Here is a 21,570-nt window from a genome sequence, read left to right on the forward strand (position 1 = left end):
TCTCTGCGCTATTATACTGACAAAATGGTACTAAAACAACTTATCCGCTCCTTAAATGGAGAGGAATATTTGACTTCTGCAGCTAATAACAATAGCCCTTGTGTCTGGACGTTGTGGATGATTCCTGCACCCTGATTGGCTTGCCGGAATATGCACACATTAAGAAAAAAAAAAAAGATTAACAGTCCGACAATACTTTGAATGCTCCCACCCCTCCTTTCATCAAACACGTCCCCCGCGCTAATTATACAGCACCACTACACTAGCCAAAGTCCTAATAAATATATTAATGGAAAAGGTATGGTATGGTAATGGAAATGTGATCATTTACCGCAATTCTGCCGAATTGGGCGGATTTTCAGTAAAAACGCTCGGGTGTCCGATCACGAATCTGAACGTGAAATGTTCATGCCAAATTTGAAAAAAATGAACGTTTTTCAAACATGTTCGCTCATCTCTAGTGATTAGGGATGAGTGGTACCGAACACCGGAACACATACTTTTAACAGGATATCTGATTTGCGGTTCGGATGCCTAATAAAGTTTGTTGAAAGGCTGCAGTGCAGCCGATCAACAAGCTTATAGGTTGTGGGCACTTCTGGAGCCATCACAGCCATGCCAAGTATTGGTATGACTGTAATTGGTCAGCGCACCACGTGACCAGGCCTGTATAAATGCCGGATTACAAGTGCCGCTGCCAGTCTGCTCTGATTAGTGTAGGGCCAGGATGCAGCTGTAGTGAGGGACCGTATAAGGCTGTGTGTCCACGATGCATTTTTGATGCGGATTTGAAGCGCGGAAACGCTCCAGAAATGCATTGCATACCTTATCCCATGACTTCCTATTACATTCTGCAAGTTCTGTGCACATGGTCAGGATTTTTTCTACGCAGATTTTACTTGCAGAAAAAATCCGGACATGACTAATTCTTGTGCATTTCTGCATGCATATTTGCCTATACAATGCATTGGAAAAATGCATGGCAAATCCGTATGCAAAAACGCATCAAAAACGTATGTAAAAACCGCATGCGTTTTTCTGCCAAGGAGATGCAGAAATGCTCAGGAAAATTTCTGCTTCATTTCTGCATCGTGGACACTAAGCCTAAGACTGTGCATTCTGCAAAAAAAGCCACTGTGTGTACTCTGCACGTGTATCAGTGGGAGTACTGTGCCAAAAAGCCACTGTTTGTACTCTGCCCCCATATCTTTGGGAGTACTGTGCCTAAATGTCACTGTGTGTACTCTGCAACCCCGCCTGTGGGAGTACTGTGATTTTAAGCCTCTTTGTTTACTCTGTACTCCCCCCTGTGAAAATACTTTGCCTTTAAGTCTCTGTGTGTACACTGAACCCCTGCCTGTGGGAGTACTGTGCCTTTAAGCATCTGTGTGTATGCTTCACCCCCACCTGTGAGTGTACTGTTCCAAAAGGCCTCTGTGTGTACCACCTCCTGTGAGAATAATGTGCCTAAAGAATAAATCTACTCTTCCCCCATCTCTGTGCTATTTGTAGACCAAACAAATAATTTTACTGTACCACTGTGTCTATACAAGTAGCATGCCTAAAAATAAATTTACTCTGTGAGAGTAGTGTGCCGAAAAACACTTCCAAAAATGAGTATAGCATCAAATAGTTGACATGGACGTGCCCATGGTGGTGGTGTAGCTGCTGTTGCTGCTGGTAGTTGTGTAGCTGCTGTAGAAAGAGAACATGGTCATTGTGTGCCTATAACAGATAAGCACGTAATGTGCCGAAATGAAATACCTTCCTTTGGTGCACGCAGGCGACAGGACTTTCTGAGTCATTTTTTGGGACAGAGTACAGCTGCACAAATAGTGAGTCCACATGATGTTTAAAAAGTGATAGATTGGATGGCTGAGAGTGCTTTCAGTTATTTCACATTATTTTTCACCCGGTCCACTACAAAAAATGGAGAATTAGCACCTGAGGGCCATGGTCATCCAGCTTCCACCTCACCCCCTTGTAAATCAGCCAAGCAGCTGGAGCTTCAAGTCATGCATCAGTCTCTTCTGCTTTTTGATGACTTTGCTGGCTGGGGTTCCATGGTCCATCCATCTGATTCTTCCCCAGAAGTGGAAGAGACTGAGTGAACTGATGCCCAATCACTTGTTAGGATGGAGGATGAGTACGTGGAAGATTTCGTACACATGGTCAGTGAACCACTGCAGCACATCTCAGAGGATGCTGAAACACAAATGCCAACTGCAGTGTGCAGAGGACAGGGATAAGGAGTGGGTAAGGGATGATGCGGGGGATGATGAGGTCCTAGACCCCACATAAAGCAAAGGCCATCTTAGTGACGTATGCAGTTCTGAGGAAGAGTTGGCGGCCACGCTGCTCCAGCAGCACAAAATAGGGAGCAGGGTGCAAAGGCACAGCTGGTAGCCAATAGTCAGTAAATCAGCTGCTACTGCCCACTGCGCCACTGAGATCAGCACACCAAAGCCAGCTAAAAAAACTCCCTTGCATGGCATTTCTTCAGAGAATATGCTGACAACAAGCAAAATGTGGTTTGCATGCTGTGCAGTCAGAGCCTGAAGCGAGGCAAAAATATTCTGAACCTGAGCACCACCTGCATTATGAGGCATCAAAATTCCAAGAATGAGGTGCAGTGGAGTACACTCCTTAAAAATTATGACAGATCTGAGCCTCCTCCTGCTCCCTCTTCTGCTGCAGTGTCTGCCTCTTCCTCCCGCTCATGATCAACAGGGCTGCCTGCCTCCCCACAAAGAGAGGATGTGACAGCACTGCCACCATCACCAGTGTGACTGAGCAACTCCACACCATCCCATGGAAGTGTTCAGCTTTCCATCCCTCAAACCCTCAAGAGAAAGAGGAGATACCCCCCCACGCACCCATGAGCCATTTTCCTGAATGACAACATTTCCAAATTACTAGCCTTTGAAGTGCTGCCATTCTGGCTGGTGGAGACGTATAGTTTTAAAAAAATGATGTCAGTGACTGTTTCTTACTTAGTTCTTCCCAGCCACCACTACTTTTCCAGGCATGACATCCCTGCCTTGCACACACATGTTGTTGACAAAATATGGTGTGCACCTACTCCAATTCCTCCTTCAGCTGGACCTCTGTCCCCTGTTTGTAGCTTGTTTATTTTGGATTCATTCTATTTTCTTTCATTAGTTCCCTAAAAAAACACACAAAAAAACAAAAACAAACAGTGTTGGATTACTCTTCCTTTACCTCTTCTACTTACACCACCATGTCTACCTCTTCCTCCACTTTAACCTAAGCCTCCTGATTCTAGATTGTTAGTTTTAGTTTTGTTATTTCTAGGTTGTTATAAGCCAGTTCAATTAAAAAAAAAAATACAAAAAAATGAAAAAAACCAAACCCAAAACAAATAAAAACAGTGTGGGATTACTCCTACCTTGCCTCTCCCACCTATACCGCCAAGTCCACCTCTTCCTCCACTTTGACCTATGCCTTCTGGTTCTAGACTGTTAGTTTTGTTATTTATAGGTTGTTTTAAGTCAGTTCCATACAATAAAAAAAATAAAAATAAGGAAAAAAATGAAAAAAAAATACCACCCCCCAAAAAAACCATTGTTGGATTACTCCTCTCTTGCCTCTACCACCTATACCCCCACCTCCACCTCTTCTTCCACTTGGATTTACGCCTCCTGGTTCTAAATTGCTAGTTTTAGTTTTGTTAATTATAGGTTGTTTTATGTCAGTTCTATAAAAAAAATCAGGAGCCGAGATCACAATCTGCGCATGCGCCGCCTTTAGCGGACATTTTCCCGAAGTCCACTGCATTGACAACAATAGGAAGTGGACTCCACTGACATTTTCTTAAAGCCTGGGGCCTGCTGCAGCCTTGCACGGCCGAACACCCCCTCCTCCCAGCCCGGGACCCGCAGCATCGCCACACTCCTGCCGCCACCACAGCCAGCTTCCTGCAGCAGCGACCCGGTCTCCTGGGACACAGCTGAACCACAGCCACCCCTCCTCTCCCTCCTAGTAAGCTCCATTAAGATTATAACAGGCAACCCCATTCACCCTCTCTCCCCAAAAAGGGGGGAAAACAATGGGTCTTATAATCCGAAAAATAAGTTAATCTCGCTGTGAAAATCACTGATAGACCTTGTACGTGAAAAATCGACGTCTACATGAGGCCTTAAAAAAAGTTTGGCTTTGGATTGTATGTACCCCAAAATTATGCCACTGACAAATACATCTCCTCTTACATAAAACAAGCACTCATACAACTACAGCTACAGAAAAATAAAAAAAAAGTTTGACTCCTGGAACAACAATTTTTTCCTGGAACTTAAAAAGTTAATACACTATAGATGTACAATGAATTTAAAGTGTTTTTTTCAAGCGTAAACAATTTTTTAAATATATTTCATGGTGAAAAACAACCTGTCAATCTTTGCTTTCGGTGCTTTTCTGTTGACCTTACTGAAAAAAGAAATGCTGGGAACCGGGTCGTAAAGAGTGCAGGAGATGAGCAACCGAGGATTTGTAAGGAAAAGTTACTATTTTCTTAATTTTTAACCATATTTAATTATTATAGAAATATGGGTCTGAAGAAGCACTACAAGATTAAGGCCTCATTTGGCAGATTTTTTCTCAAATATTACAGCAAAATCTAGTGTCTTTAAGTAAGGATTTTGCAACTGAATATAGGTGGTCTTTTTTAAAAATGTAATTCACATGTATTGTAAAAAAATATATTGCTGTTTTCTGTGCGTATCTTGCAACACTAGTCTGCCACGTCTAAACTCAATACAAGGGGATGTGCACATGGTATCTTAGCGTATGTGCACACAGGAACAGGAATCACCTGGAGCCCCAACGCTGCGGAGAAGCCGCCGATAGCTTACGCTTAATATGCTAATGAGCGGCACTATTTTTTTTTCCACATGCGGACTTTCCTCATAGCGGTTAGGTCTATGGGGAAAGTCAGCATGAAGACCCGCAGGAGAAATTGACATGCTGCGGTCTGGAAAGACGCGCCGCATGTCAGTTTCCGCAGGTGTATGGAGACGTATAGTGGACATGGGATTTCTACAAATCCCATCCACTATGCTGTAACATCTGACCGCTGCAGATTTCACGCAGCGCAAGTGCGCTGTGTCCAATTTTCAGAAATTACTGACCGTGTGCATGTACCCTTATAGACATCGGCACATCCAGTGAGCTTTTGAAGTAGAAGACACTTCAGGAAAATCTTCGTCTTCGATGGCATACATTTGATTGTTTTTTCTGCAACTTTGTTGTCGTCTTTTTCTATGCTAAATAGTGAGCAGTTTCCAAAAAAAAGCTGACTGAAGAATTATCAGCTAATTTCCTTTGGCTGCTTCATAGTTTTGAAAGACTGAAATGGTTAAATGAGACTCAAAATGAGTGAATATTAGTGATGCTTGTTGCTCGTGTCGAGTAAAGTGGAATGCTCGGGTTCTCGACCCAAGCAATGAGCCCAAATGTAAGTCTAAGGGAAACTCGAGCATTTTTTCGGTGGCCCCCCACGAAGGTCTGCAGGGAGGCTAAAAATTGCCCAAATCGATGAGAACAGAATGGGGAAGACCCCTGGAAGCATCTCTTATTCCCAGGTCACTGCTGTGAACAATGTTGTCAGAGTATTACGCCACTTTTACCGGCTCACAATAAAACATACAAAAATTAAACCAAAATGGATTTTCCTGGGAAAAATGTAAAGTAACATCATTTCCAGGGTAATAAATTGTACAGGTGCATCTCACTAAATTAGAATATCATCAAAAAGTTAATTTATTTCAGTTCTTCAATACAAAAAGTGAAACTCATATATTATATAGAGTCATTACAAACAGAGTGATCTATTTCAAGTGTTTATTTCTGTTAATGTTGATGATTATTGCTTACATCCAATGAAAACACAAGTCATTATCTTAGTAAATTAGAATACTTTATAGCAACATCTTGAAAAATGTTTTTAAAATGCGAAATGTTGGCCTACTGAAACGTATGTTCAGTAAATGCACTCAATACTTGGTCAGGGCTCCTTTTGCATCAATGAGGCGTGGCATAGAAGCGATCAGCCTGTACCACTGCTGAGTTGTTATGGAAGCCCAGGTTTCTTTGATAGCAGCCTTCAGCTCGTCTGCATTGTTGGGTCTGGTGTCTCTCATATTCCTCTTGACAATACCCCATAGATTATCTATGTGGTTAAGGTCAGGTGAGTTTGCTGGCCAATCACGCACAGTGATACTTTTATTTTTAAACCAGGTATTGGTACTTTTGGCAGTGTGCACAGGTGTCAAGTCCTGCTGGAGAATGAAATTTCCATGTCCAAAAAGCTTGTCCGCAGAGAGAAGCAAGAAGTGCTCTAAAATTTCCTGGTAGATGACTGTGCTGACTATGGTCTTGATAAAACACAGTGGACCTACACCAGCAGATGACACAGCTCCCCAAACCATCACTGATTGTGGAAACTTCACACTAGACGTCAAGCACCGTGGATTGTGTGCCTCTCCACTCTTCCTCCAGACTCTGGGACCTTGATTTCTGTCTATAGCACAGGAAACTAGCTCCTGTTCCTTCTCCTCCTCTTCCTCATTGCCACCCAATCCACGTTGGGATGAAATGAGGCTGGGCTGTGTGGAATCACCCTATATGGTTCCTTGCTGCACCTGCAATGCCTCCTCTTTAATTGTGAGCAGTGATCGTTTCAGAAGACAGAGAAGTGGGAAGGTGGCGCTAATTATGGCATCATTGCCACTCACCATTTTGGTGGAGTCCTCAAAGTTTTGGAGAACGGCACAGATGTCTGACATCTATGCCCACTCCTGAGCTCTTCTGTGCGTAGTCTGACCTGAATACCAAGGGGGGTTTTGAATCTGGTACTCAACAACTGACCTCTGCTACTCACAAATCCTTCCCAACATATGCAATGTTGAGTTCCAACGTGTGGGGACATCGCACACCAGTTGGTGAGCTGGAAGCTGCAGACGCTGCTGAAGCACGGTAAGGGCGGCGGAAGCTGTAGCTAACTTTCTAAAATGGGCACACACGGGTGTACTTTGACAAGCAGATCCGGCAGATCTGGGTAGGTTTTAAGAAACCACTGAACCACTAGGTTGAGCACATGGGCCAGGCATGGTACGTTTGTGAGATCGCCTCGCTTCAGAGCCACCAGCAGGTTCCAGCCATTGTCACACATGACCATGACTGGCTGTAGGTTCAGTGGTGACAGCCACAGATTTGCCTGCTCTTTTAGAGCTGTCCACAACTCTTCAGTGGAGTACGGTTTGTCACCTAAGCAAATTAGCTTCAGCACAGCCTGTTGCCACTTGGCCTAGGCAGTGCTGCAGTGATTCCAGCTTCCGACTGATGTGGTCATTTCAGAGATGGAGGCTGAAGAGGAGGAGGAGGTGTAGGAGCTGTAGACTGTGGGGGCAACCCTGATTGACCAAGGGCCCGCAATCCTCGGCGTCGGGAGGACGTGTTCTTTGCCAATGTTTGACTGGGTCCTGGCTTTCACTATGTTAATCCAGTGTGCTGTCAGCGAGATGTACAGTCCCTGCCCACAAGCACTTTTCCATGTGTCCGTGGTTACTTCCCAGTAACTGCGTTTGATAAAGCTCTAAGACCCCATAGCGAAACGTGCGTTAAGGCAATTTTTACAACTATCCCTCTTACCATTTCTATCTGCAGTGCTCCAGGACCCTCTCTTTCTTTGGCCTGATGTGGGTAAGATTTCAGGGGCATATGGTTTGACTCCCAATTCCACTTGGATGAATTCTTATACTTTGGTGTCTAGCATGTGACCCCTGTGTTTAAATTCTATATGCACTGATTGCCATCATGGCGTACAAAATTTCAGGCCCATGTGTCCTGTTGCCCTGCAGACCCTGGTATTTTCACTTTCTTTGTCTGTATTTATGATGTTATTTAAAGATTTGTGAATGTTATTTCAATTATTAATAAAATTGTTTTCATACGCCAATTATACTCTTGTTCTCCCTTTTTCTCATATTTTTTGAATTGGCGTTTCTATGTCAAGGTTCCCAGCCTACTTAGGACTGGGCATCTGGCACGTTTGAATGTTATTATGTATTGGGCCATTTTTTTTCAGGACATTTTTTTTCATAAATTACTGGATTTGTACCGTAGTAATATGTGATACGTCTGACGAACGCCCACGCTTTTAAACACTGGCCTTATAGTTTACTATTATTGGTAGCAACCACGTGTGAATAGCTTCACTACCACACTTCTGCCAAACTGTAAAAGGACGATAATATTTTGCACGGTCCCTACAAATTGCTGGATTTGTATCGCAGCAATATGTGATACGTCTGACGGACACCCACGCTTTTAAATACCGGCCTTGTAGTTTACTATTATTGGCAGCGACCACGTGTGAATAGCTTCACTGACACACTGCTGCCAAACTTTAAAAGGATGATAATATTTTGCAACGTCCCTACAAATTGCTGGATTTTTACTGCAGTAATATGTGATACGTCTGACGGACACCCACGCTTTTAAATATACCGGCCTTGTAGTTTACTATTATTGGCAGTGACAACTTGTGAATATCTTCACTGCTACACTGCTGCCAAACTGTAAAAGGATGATAATATTTTGTACTGTCCCTACAAATTGCTGGATTTTTACCGCAGTAATATGTGATATGTCTGACGGACACCCACGCTTTTAAATACCGGCCTTGCAGTTTACTATTATTGCCAGCGACCACGTGTGAATAGCTTCACTGACACACTGCTGCCAAACTTTAAAAGTATGATAATATTGTGCACATTCCCTACAAATGGCAGGATTTGTACTGCAGTTATATACGATCATGACTGATGCTGAAAATTATTTGGCTGTATTCTGCAGTACTAACAAGCAAATGGAGCAGTGAAATGTTGGACTCTATTTCTTTTTAAGAAAATAATCAGGATTAAGAGCAAAAAAAAATCCCTGATATCTAGTCCAATGGCTATCTTTAATAGGTAGCAGCAGCAGCAAACAAAGCGTGCAATGGACACTATTGTACTGCATAGTGTTCACAATCTCCTAATCTGCTAACTCCTGCTATCACCAGGATTAATTTATGCAACTGGATTAGTCCTTAGAAGGACTGTTAGTTCAGATGGATATGTATCTTGGTGTGGAATACCTATATCTAACTATTACATCGCCAATTCTACCCCTCACACAGCAGCACCTCTCTCTACTCTGCCTGTCTGAAGATTAGACTGTGACGAGCTAAGGGTCACCAGGTTTTATATAGACCCGATGATGCTATAAGGCCAGCAAATCACTGTAATGCCACAACCAAGATGGCTACAGCATTACAGTGTGTGGCAGACAATCCCTGCATGTTCATTGGCTCTCTAAAGAGTGCCAAACATGCATGGCGGGCATCTCGAGCAGTGAGATGCATAGGCGAGTGCCGAGCAGTGCCGAGCACGCTCGTTCATCACTAGTGAGTATACACAAAACAATTTGTTTTGACATTGCAGTGAATATATGCATTTTTTTGACCATTTTTAAGTGCTTTTTCTGCAAGTGTCCTGAGTGGACCTGCCTGAAAAGATGCCATGTTCACTGATTCTAAAATGGTATACGTGCCAAAATTTTTTATTTTATACTCACTGTTAAATATTACCTTAGAAGGAGTTTAGCCCCTGTGGACTCCCTTAAGCACTAGATTGGTTAATATGGTCCCTTGACTTTTAGTTTTCCAAAAGACCCAAAACAATACTACACAAGGAAGCAAAGTATCATATTACAATCATAACAGAGAAGATAGAAAAAGCAGTAAATAGTCAGGTCCCAATTTTACCTCAACAAGTGGATGCCAGTGGGCGATGGGCTTTCTTGGATATGACAGCATTTCACTCCAATGCTCCCGACCCAAGCTTTCTGCACCGCTGCCTACTTGACATACGCCAATGACCTCATTGTGACCTACACTGTAGAAATGTTAAATACATTTTTTTTTCTGCATGAAATATATTGAAACAATTCACATCCTTAAGACAGTTAAACAGTTTCATTTGTGGACAACATAAAAATATGCTAATGTCAGAGAATACCTGTGACACCAGTGTTTCCAGGTCACTTTTGACCATGGGTCTGTGAATGCAAATAAAAAGCAATACCTTTTTTAACTAATTCCATATAACTTTCTATAAACATAACCATGGGTAAAAAATTAATTTTGGACATTTCATTGAGTAATAAATCTACAAAATGTAGAAATTAAACCAATATAAAAAAGAACCAAATAAGTGGTCAAGACATAGGCTAACGTAATTAAAATACCTTTAGGCTGTGTGCCCACTATGCGTTTTTCAAGCGTTTTTGCTGCGGAATTTCCGCAGCGAAAACGCTTAAAAAACGCTTGGTAATACGTGCCCCATGGTCCCCAATGATAATCCACATGTGCTGTGCACATGCTGCGGAAATTTCCGCTGCGGATTATCATTGCGGAAAAATATGCAGCATGTGCATTAATTTTGCGGACACGCAGCGTAATTGCCGCCATTGACTTGCATTGAAAAGCATATTATCTGTGTCAGCACATTTGCACACACGGATAATATGCGTTTCTATGTGCGGATGGTACCCAGTTCTGGAGGAGAGGAGACTCTCATCCAGACCTGGGTACCATAGAACCTGTTAAAAAAAGAATTTAAAATAAAAAGTAAAGCTTATACTCACCTTCCAATGTCCTCCTGGTGTTTTGTCCGCTTCGTCCGGTCTCTTGCACTGCTCGAGCTGTTGTGAAGGACCAGCCATGACGTCATTGAGTCATGTGACCTGACACATGACTGAATGACGTCACCGCAGGTCCTTCATACCACCGCGAGCAGTGCAAGAGACCGGACGCAGCAAACACCGGGAGGACATCGGAAGGTGAGTATAAGCTTTATTTTTTACCATTCTTATTCTTTTTTTTTAAACTAACTTGTTCACACTACTATAAATCCATGCCGGTTGCATGGATTTATATAGTGTGAACAAGTTGTCAAGCACTTTTCCAAGTGATGCTAAAATCACTTGGAAAAGCGCTTGATAACCCGCATGCAGAAATGCATGCAAAGACGCTTGACAAACGCTTCTACCTGGCGGGAAAAGCGCATGTAAAATCCACATGTGTTTTTCCTGCCAGGGAGAAGCATAAAACATATGCAGCATTTCTGCATCGTGGGCACATAGCCTTATTGTAATAACAAGTGGGTACGTGGTGGCAAAGAGAGAGAGCAGGCACACACTCAAAAAACTGATATCAATAATAAAATATATACAAAATATAGTAATGTTGCTATTGAGTGTGTGTGCACTCTTTCTCTTTGCCACCAAGTACCCACTTGTTATTACAATAAAGGTATTTTAATCACGTTATCCTTTGTCTTGACCACTTATTCGGTTCTTTTTATATTGATTTGCTGCTAATCTGATTGGTCTATCGAACTTATCCAGCAGGCATATAATTCAATATGGTCACTTAACTTTAATCACTACATGGGTGATGTTTCCCAGAAAATACATATATATAAGTATGCCATCTACTCGTTCTTTATCTCATTTGTTTTAAATGTGGAACTTGGTAATGGGGAAGGGGTGCAGGTGAATTGTCCTCAGAACCTGCTGCGGATAAAGGCAGTAACCATAAACGACAATGAGGTAAATTTGTGTAAGTGGTAATCTGCGCTGGTTCTGGTGGGGCTGAGGTGATGCCAATTGACTGCAAGAAGGCGGTATTTTAAAACATGAATTCTTTATTAGCCTATAAAAATATTAATACATAGGAGATTAAAAGAAATGAGGAAATTCTTTCAGGTAAGGGAATGTTGGATGTGGAGTAGGAGTAGGTCCTGGATAGGATCTCCTAGAGGGCAACAAATAGAAGACAAATAGAAGGCAACAGGGCTGTAGGTGAAGATTTAGTGTGGTTGAACTAGGTACCTGAGGTGGTGTATGGCTGACACCCGTGAATGGTGCATCCTGATCTGGGGTGTCAGAGGGATGCAGTGGTGCTAATAAAGAGAGGAAAGAGAAGCGAGAATAATGGTTAGGAAAGGAAAAAAGGCATTATTAACAGGTATCTCCTTGGTAGTGTGGTTTACCTTTTGAGTATGAAGGGTCCAATTGGGGTATGGTGGGTCGTTGAGGCGAGGTGTCTCTTTTGGTGACAGATATCGTGTAGAGTATGTACAGAGTGCGTCCTCTAAGATCCTATATATTAGAATAAAGAGGTTAATTATGAGTAAGGTTGGCTTTAATGATTACCAGTGGTCACAAACGTGCTGGTTTTAGGTTTATGAAGATACCTATGGCGACTCAGAGTGACCGCAGTAGATAGTCCAAAATTGAAGAGATAAAGTTATCACACAGGATGCCTGGTAGTAAATAGTCCTGTGTCAGTAGTCCTGTGTCAGTAGCCCTGTGTCAGTAGATCTGGCCACTTATGTTTTTACAGGTATAGGGAAAATGGTAGGGGATAAGCACACCGGTTCCTATTGTAGGCAAACGTTGAGCTGACTTGGGTCTGGTTGGTAGTGGTACTTGTGGCATGGCCCAGCTGAGGACAGTTGTACCGTGCTTGGTACAAGTTGCGCCAATTTAATGTGAGACCCAGATGGGTGATATGGATGGAGGCAAGAGGTGCGTGCAGCCAATGGTGATGGAATTCTCAGTGGGAGCAGTAGGCAGTGGTGCCGGGGTATGGTGTACATGGTATGGAGATGCGTGCAGCTGGCAACGTCACCAGACTGCACATGGAACGTACCTTGATCTCAGATGCGGCGGACTTGCTGAGGTTCTGAGGTGACTGAAGGGCGTGATGACACACCGGAGAGTCCAAGGAGGAGCCATTAGTATGGCCCCCTTGGTGTGAGTGACCTGAGGCTAGCGGAGTCCCGGCTGGTGGCTCCGATGAGAGCGGATGCTGATAGTGCACTGTAGCAAGTGCAGGAGAGGACCTGCGTGACGTCAGGTCATGCGATCTCCCGAGTTTAAGGTTAGGATGGAAAGCACTGAGGGACCTTTCACCTACAGCCCTATTGTCTTCTATTTGTCTTCTATTTGCTTCCCTCTAGGAGATCCAATCCAGGACCTACTCTTACGCCACATCCAACATTCCCTTACCTGAAAGGATTTCCTCATATCTTTTAATCTCCTATGTTTTAATATTTTTAAATATTTATAGGCAAATAAAAAATGTATGTTTTAAAATACCGCCGTCTTGCAGTCAATTGACATCACCTCCGCCCCACCAGAACCAGCGCAGATTACCACTTACACAAAATGTGGAACTTTTGTATGGCTTATATACATCAGAAGTACACAACCTGAGGCCCAGGGGATGAATGCAGCAGGCGAAGACATTCTGTGTGGCCCCCAATTATATAGACAGAAAATTGCTTGTCTAACAGGTTAAAGGAGTTCTTAAAGAAATGTGATAAAATAAATAAATAAAATACTTTTAAATATAAACATTTTTCTAAATATCTTTATTTAACAAAAAGATATCCTTTATCTAGTGCACTATGTAAGAATTTTAAAGATGATAGCTTCCATCTAGAAGTGTGCAGCCATCCTAGGACGTGTGACGCTCTCAGCCCTGCCCTGGGAAAAGATGGTGGGGGTATTCGGAACCGGGTCAGATGTTAGGGGGGACGCAGTCGTGGACCGGACCGGTCCCATGCCCAGGGCTATCACATTAAAAATGATGTTAGGGCATTCAGGGTTGAGTGGTATTTATCGACTACGCCACCTGTGGTGTCTGGTGATGCGCCACCAGCGCTGCTAGTAGTCCTCTGAGGCTGGATGTAGTGGCAGCAGGCGATGTTATAACTCCCCACAGGTGGAGCTGGGCCTCAGGGCAGATGTAACAGGAGGATGGGGAGAGTAGTCCTGGGTCACTAGGTGCGGTGTGGTGCAGCGCAGAAATAAAGGAACCATAGGCCATAGGGATAGTCTTTCAGGTCTTTTACTCACAGTTCTTTTAAGCAGCAGCAAGGCTTCTCCCTGCTCCTCACGGTTCACTGCGGCCACCAGGGATGAGGGCTCAGCGCACCCAAGGAATTCAGGTACTTCAATCAGGACCCTCCGAGTGTTCCTAACAGTCCCCTTTTAACCTCTCCTGTCCGTGTGCGTGCAAAGGCTGGGTCTCCCTCTGGACTATGCACAGATATAGGGTAAGGTGGCAATTCCATTCCGCCCGTCACCCGACGGGATCCACTGTAGCCTACCGGGCTTCTCTGACAGAGACGTGAAGTGGCAAAGTCAGATGTCGGGGGCCGGTACCCCTCTTGCAGCAGGAGTCCCTTTGGCAGGGCCAGAATGGAGAGTACAGGTGATGTAAGCCGCTCCGTCCGTGCTCCCTGGGATCCTTTTGCTTGTGGAGCTCTCACTATAGCTCCCGACCTTCTTAAGCAAGGGAACTTGACCGGGGTAGAGACACTGTTAACTCATACCCGCTCCTCGTGTCAAGGTCAGAGCACGAGGACCGTGCATCTTCAGCACACTGCAGGCTCCTGCACAAGGCCACTGTCAGCTGCAAAGACCACAATCGAAGAACCAAGCCAAGAACCAAGAACATCGTGCTTAAGATGGCTGGCTATTATATATGAAACTATGTGTGTAAACTAAAACTGTGTTCTACCCTTCACCAACTACATGGTTCCCCTAACTTTTGGTTCCCCTCACTTGTGATCCTGCTGAGGCAGCACTATGGTGCATACTTGCCTCCCATAGGTCAGGAGTGTGTAGTGTTGAATGTAGATTCAGGGTCCTGACCAGTGCACCTTCCTTACCTGGGTGAGGAGACACTACACCTGCTGACAGGCTGCAGTATCCCCCCTTGTGGCGACCGAACCCTCAGGGGCGCCACAGACGGGCACCATGAAAAATGAGACAGACGTACTCCCTGCAATGCACTATAAGGCCACGGCCCCACTATCATTATTTGATCAGTATTCGGTCAGTATTTTTTCTCAGGAGTGGGAGACAAAACCAGGTGAGGAACAATCAGGGAAAAGTTATAATGGAAACAAGTCACCAATTCTGCATTTATCACCCACTCCTGGTTTTGTCTCCCACTCCTGAGAAAAAATACTGACCGAATACTGACCAAATACTGATAGTGGGGTCGTAGCCTAACTGTGAAGATGACTGAGATGGATATTCAGTCTCAGTCAGTTAAAGAAAGGTGTTTATCTCCTTTAGTCTGGATGACTACTCAGAAGACAGAGATTTTCTATTTCACGATTCACGATTAAGTCTGGCTCCTGTCAGTGTCCTGTCAGAATGACTGAACAGAGAAATATAGTTCACAATGCCTGACTGGATGTTACTCTGACCTGACATATGTTCTTATATAGCCCATGCTACTGTGTGTTCTCTGAAACCTAGGACAGGTGATTATGGCAGCTGCTATCTTTAAAATCCTTACAGAGTCCACGAGATAAAGAATACCTTTTTGCTAAATAAAAGTGTTTAGAAAAAAATTAAATATTTAAATGTGCATTCTTTATTTTATTAATATATTTTAATTCACTGAGAACCCCTTTAACTACAGTATATGTGAAAAGAGGAGTGGCAAGCAGCTGAGGGGAACGAACTGAAAAATACTGTAAAACATCTCTGGATGCCTGATAAATCAGGAGAATCGGGTCTCTTAACCCGTTTAGAGCTCCAAAATGGAGAATTTGAATTAGACAGGTGGCCTTCCATGTCTGTGGCTCCTTCAACTGTAGTTTATGGAAGTTTTGAAACATTAGGCAGTAAGGAAAAAAACAATGTCTTCTTCATCTTTAGGGCCTATTCACACAGTTTTTTTATGAAGATTAAGTAGTGAATTTTACTGCAAATTCACATTTTAAAACATGCTTCAAATACTCTTTGATTAAGCTTCCCATTAGTTTTACTGCAAAATGTTCAAAATAACATGAAAACAGTACTCTGCACTAAAGGAGCTTTTTCCATTAAAATCAGTCAGAAACTTATTCAAACAGTATTTGATGCTTTTTTATATGGATTTAGGAGCAGGTTCTGTTCCTAAATCCTTGTAAAAAAACAACACATGAATGTACCATTACAGTGTTGATTTTTGGAGGTTACAGTCCTAACAAGAAGAATTTATACCTATTTCTGTTACATACTTTCGATAAGCCTCAAATGTCACAGAAGGTAATACCCCTTTAATTTTAGTGCGGTCCCTGTATTAGTTCAATATGACAATTTAGCCCTTGGACCAAATAAACTTGTGCATCCTTGTTGTATTTTAAGATGAATTTATTTTTTTTAAACATTATATAGGTGCGTTTAGAATGGAGACATCTTTAATATGGTAATCAATAAAATAACTGAACTAAGGGAGGTTGTATTTCCTTGCCAAAGTGAAAAATAAGCAAACTGCCTGGTTTAATACTGCCACTCTAAATGTTTGTAATACTTATTTTAGGCACTTGACAGGCTTGATAACACATTCTGCAGTGCACTACAGACTGCTTTCAACAACAATCCTTCCATTAACTTTCGTAAGAGTGGTAACATTTGTGTGTTTTAATAGCTCTAGGAATTGTGTGAGAAATGTGAACATTGTGTACATGCCCTGTAGAAATTAAGCTCTGCTCTCTTTATGTCAGAATGGCTGGGGCAAACCCTCCCTATTGCCATGTGCTGAGAGTTGTAGCCCACAAACATTGTTAGCATATGCCATTGTTTTATGACTGTGAAAGTCCAAAGCTTGGACTTTGTAGGAGAAAAGCGATGACGAGCCCTCTTATTCCTAGGATTGGTTAGGGTTCCAGAAGTTTGATCCCAAACTATCATAAAGTGATAGCTTATCCTGCTGATAATTCATCAATTTATGAGATAGGAATACTCCTTGTAAGGTGGATACTGAACACATAGTTGATGGGAGGTATGTATCACAGATGTGCTTGTCAACTGTGACCTAATCCTGGAGTATTGCTCTAGTGTACATACTGTAATACTAAGAGGTTTGCTGGTGCATCTGGACCATTTTTTACGGGCAGCCTGAGAGATGGACGGGTCTGGCTGCCCACATACCCCACCTCTGGGTGTGGTTCACATGTTAAAAATGGAGTCTATTGTTTATAAGGGGGTCTATATGTGTGGAGGAAGAAGGCCTCCTGTGTGTTAGATCCAGACTGAGCTGACATACTGGAGGCTATCAAGCTTGTGTGACCTGGACTGTCTCTAAAGAGACTTTGTCAAAGACTGTTTTTTTTTGTTTTGCTGGCTCTAAAAGGCCGTTTGTTTTTCCTTTGATTGTGGCTGGTTTATGAAGCACCAATAAACCAATATGGACATTTAAATGAAAATGCTTGCTGTGTTGCCTCACAATCCACTAAAGTGAGTAGAAATCCTGCAATTGGTGTTAAAAGTGTGGGAAACATTCCCCGGGAACACATGTGATGGCTACAAAGGTATTGCATGTCCTGGGTGAAGACGGTCATAATCCAGTAAATATCGTCAGACAGCATGGAAGACCTGGTGAAACATCTGAAGCAAGCTGAGCTGCAACAGCAGCACCAACAACAGCTAGCACAGCAGGAAAGAAAAAAAATTGCCTATGCAACAGATCCAACAGCAGCAAAGGCAGCACCGTAAATCGCAGCAGTTTGATCCACTTGCAGAGGCGGTTCGTGGCACAGCGGCAGCTCCGACCCCAAGGTGGACTGATGAGTTTTCTATCTGGAAGGCAGTAAGAGGCCCCCTCAGAAAACAATGAGGATGCCAATAAAGAGGCCTTTTTGACCATTTTTGAAAGGGACACAGAGAGGGAGAAACTTCCACCAGAGCAATGGGCAGAATTGGGGGAGCACCAGAAGGTCTACTAGGACCTAGCCTTACAAGGCAAAAAGGAGTATGGAAAACTAAAAACTGAAATTTTGGCACGCTTGAGGTTGATGATGACTGTCAGGGTGCAGTGGGTCCACTGCTAGGCGTATCACCGTGACCAACCCTTTCGCTTCCAAATGTTTGATCTGCTGCACTTGGTCTAAAAATGTTTGAAGCTAGAGTCCTCTACCCCTGCACAGATGATAGAGAGAGTGGTGATGGATCGATTTGTGCATTCACTTCCGAGGACAATACAGACTTGGGTTGCCCAGGGTGATCCCCGTAACGCCGCTGACCTGTTTGGACTGGTTGAGAGGTATCAGGGGGTCGACGGTTCCTGAAGAGACAGCCCACTCCATACTGGGGGCCCCAACAGGGGGCAGAAGCTCCAAATTGGTGGGACATCATAGGTCCAAAGGAGCGGGGACATAATGCATAAGGTTCCAGCTGGCGACATTATATGCTGGAAATGTCACAGCCCAGGCCTGTTGTCCCCTGACCTCCGAGCAAATGAATAGTGATGTCACGCCAGGTGTGAGTGCAACACAGAGAGTCACGCCAGGTGTGAGTGCAACACATAGGGGAAAGGGAGCCCCGACACTAGAGAAAGGGGGAAGAGGTGACCTCCTAATCTGGACTAGCGTCACCCTGTCTCCCCCTAACATGTATATACAGCCTCCACAGCTGTCGCCGATCACGTGCCTCACCCTACTATCCATGGCGTAAGGCTATAGCTGCGGTGGAAGGAGATGAGCACTAGTCAATCTCCGCTAGCACTCTAAAGACAAAAGGGGAAGACAACACAGGGGAATAAAAACTCAGCTTTTAGAAGAACTCCAAGAGGGCACACGGCCTCAAGACTCCAGAGAGGACATGATGCTGCTTCAGCCAAGTTCCAAGTAGAAATGAGTATAATCGGCGACACCCACCTAGATACACCAGGTATATATGTGGCGCCCAGCTGCGCTTGGAGCCACAGATCCTAGAGGGGTGCATTAACGGATTCCTCCACAAGAGGCCCCCAAAGCACACACACACCTCCACCTTCCACCTCAGACCACCAGAGGGAGCCCGGTAGGGATATAAATAGGGAAGGTGGAGCTACGCAGTTCAGTCTGGAGTCCACAGAGAGTTAAGTCTGTTGAGAGAGTTCCTGCAGTAGTTAAGCCTGAGAGAGGTCAGCCTGCAGTAGAGCACAGTCCAGACTCAGCTGTAGCTCAGGATAGTGAGCTTAAGGTGTGCCGACGCCATAAGAGCAGTGAAGTGTGGCAAGCTGCCGCTAGTGTGTGTAGCCTAGTGAGGGCCCCAAGTAGGCCGAAGGTTAGAGGAGTGAGTAGCATTGGGGGCAGAGGCGCTGTACAAGCTCACCCCAGAAAACATATACCGGACACCGGGTCCGCGTCTGCAGGGCCCTATATCCCCCTGTAGAGACAACCGGAGACCCCTGGAAGACTTCGGGTCACAGGATCACCTAAGAGCTGATACATACCAGAGCCAGGAGTCACGGAGACCCCCCAAGCTGGGAGTGTGTACTCCAAGAGAAGGCCCTGCCACAAAGTCAGCTGGTGCAGGACAGAGACAAAGTTAGGTCTAGCTCCAGGCAGGTCAGAAACTTACCATACAGAGGCAAGAAACAGGAGGCCCTATACCGGCTCACTGGGGAGGATCATTATATGCACCCTTCACCCTGCTGTGCTCCGGGATGTGCCTGAATTTCCATCAGTAAAAGGTACTGAAGTGACTATCGTGTCTGTCCCTGTTCTCGCTCTGACCCGGCTGGGTCCCATCTGTCCTGCATCCTTTCTTCCCTGCTGCCTTGAGGCCTAGCTCCACCTGTGGGGAGCTATACCACGCAATCTGCCTTAACACCGGCCTCAGTGGGCTGCTGCAGTGCTGGTGATCCTCACCAGACACCGCAGGTGGCGTCACGAACTTGTAAGCATAATCATCCACCCTTTTAAAAGAGAGGCCCAGGGTACGGGCCCGGGAGCCGACCACCGCGACATCCCCCAGGGTCAGGCCACAACAAGGCCCGGGCGCTGAGTCCCCCTCATCCCCTGGGTGTGACATTCTCTTTCCTGGCGTCACGAACAGGATTCCGTGCCCGCTGCAACAATGGAGTGTTATGCCCATTGCCACCGGGTACTGTGCGCCTTTAATTAAAAACTGTGTATGTTAAACTGTGGTGAAGATTGCCGCCATTGTTGGGCCGCCGAGCAAGAAGAAGGGCTTAACCGAGGGGAAACTGAGGGGCGTACCTGCAAAAGCGCGCGAAGCCCCGGACATGCCCCACACCTCGACATCAAACCAGGAAGCGCCAGGCCCTGGAAGGAGCGTCGCTGAACGCTCTGACGTAGGACGCAAGCGACGCAAGGTCCTGAAGGCGACCGTCACCTGCGGAGCTGCGGCCTACCGGAAGAAAAGACTACAGCAGCCAGAAGGCACCCCTGCAACCCATCAAGACGACTCGACCCCTGGAGATCGTGGCCTTGGACCATGTCAAGCTGTCCCCCAGCAGGTCAGGGTACTCTTATGCTCTGACCATGGTGGATCACTACTCACGTTTCCTGGTGGTTGCCCCCGTCAAAGACCTGATGGCAGAGACAGCAGCAAAGACGTTCCAAGCGTATTTCTGTAGACCCCATGGTTATCCTGAGCAGGTGCTGATGGATCAAGGCCCGGCCTTTGAGGCTGAGTTGTTCAAGGAGTTCTGCATTCTATACGGGTGTAAGAAGATAAGAACTACACCGTACCACCCACAAACCAATGGTCTCTGTGAGAAGATGAATAACATCATCATCGACCTGCTAAAGACCATACCACTTGAGGAGAGAAATCAGTGGCCAGACCTACTACTTGACCTAGTAGATCTGTACAATCACATACCAGTAAGTTCCACCAACTGTACTCTGGCATATCTCATGGGAGCAAGGCCAGGAAAGCTGCCCATGGACCTGGAGCTTGGTGTTGTAGAACCAGAAGCGGATGTGACCACTGAGGACTGGGACACGGCCAGACAGGAGCAGTACAGAAGAGTACAAGCCTGTGTTGAAGACAGTCTCACTCGGGTGAGGGACAAGCAGGAAGCTCAATACCTGGTGAAGTAGTACTAAAAAGCAAAAGAAGAAACCACAAACTTGATGACCAGTGGGAGAGGGAACCCTACACTGTGTTGAATTCAAGATTTGATAATAAGAAGACCTGCATAATTAGTAGAGATGGAGGAAGGACGACTGCAACAGTATCCAGGGATCACCTAAAGTTGTGTCCAGACCTGCGAAAGCCCCAAGGAAATGTGCCTCTCATTATCCCGGAGGAGCCTAAAGAAGCAGTAATACACACTGACTTAGGAGATTTCCCGGCAAATTGGCCCCAACTAGGAGGAGCAGTAATCATCCCTGTAATTACCTTCTACCCACAGCAAGAAGAACCTGTAAGTGCTGAAGAGTAGCCAGCTCAAGAAGAGTCCCCGGAAGATGGATCCCTGGTTGGAGCAGAGCAAGATGGCCCAGCCTATGGTATACTTTCCAGTCCTGTAGAGAGGTCAATGCAGCCTTATAGCCCCTCCACACCTAGTACTGACACATTGGGAGGTAGAGCACCTATTAGTGCCTCACGCATTCCAGTACCACGCAGGTCCACGCGTAGTACTAAAGGTCAACCCCCTGTCAGATACACTGAGTAAAATAGTTAAACTTCTGACAATTG

At 44.8% G+C, this 21,570-nt stretch overlaps 1 protein-coding gene across 1 annotated transcript in view; it reads right to left on the minus strand.

Annotated features, from left to right (window-relative positions):
- Positions 1–21,570, minus strand: part of SYT9 (synaptotagmin 9) — a 743,011-nt gene that overhangs the window by 192,067 nt on the left and 529,374 nt on the right. The window contains exon 6 of the mRNA XM_073659413.1: positions 9,827–9,956. Coding sequence (XP_073515514.1) covers positions 9,827–9,956 — 130 coding nt within the window. The remainder of the gene's footprint in view (positions 1–9,826; positions 9,957–21,570) is intronic.

The sequence above is a fragment of the Phyllobates terribilis genome, unplaced genomic scaffold (assembly GCF_046119375.1).
Source record: "Phyllobates terribilis strain yellow unplaced genomic scaffold, ASM4611937v1 Scaffold_13__5_contigs__length_258822181, whole genome shotgun sequence".
Taxonomy (NCBI): Eukaryota; Metazoa; Chordata; class Amphibia; order Anura; family Dendrobatidae; genus Phyllobates; species Phyllobates terribilis.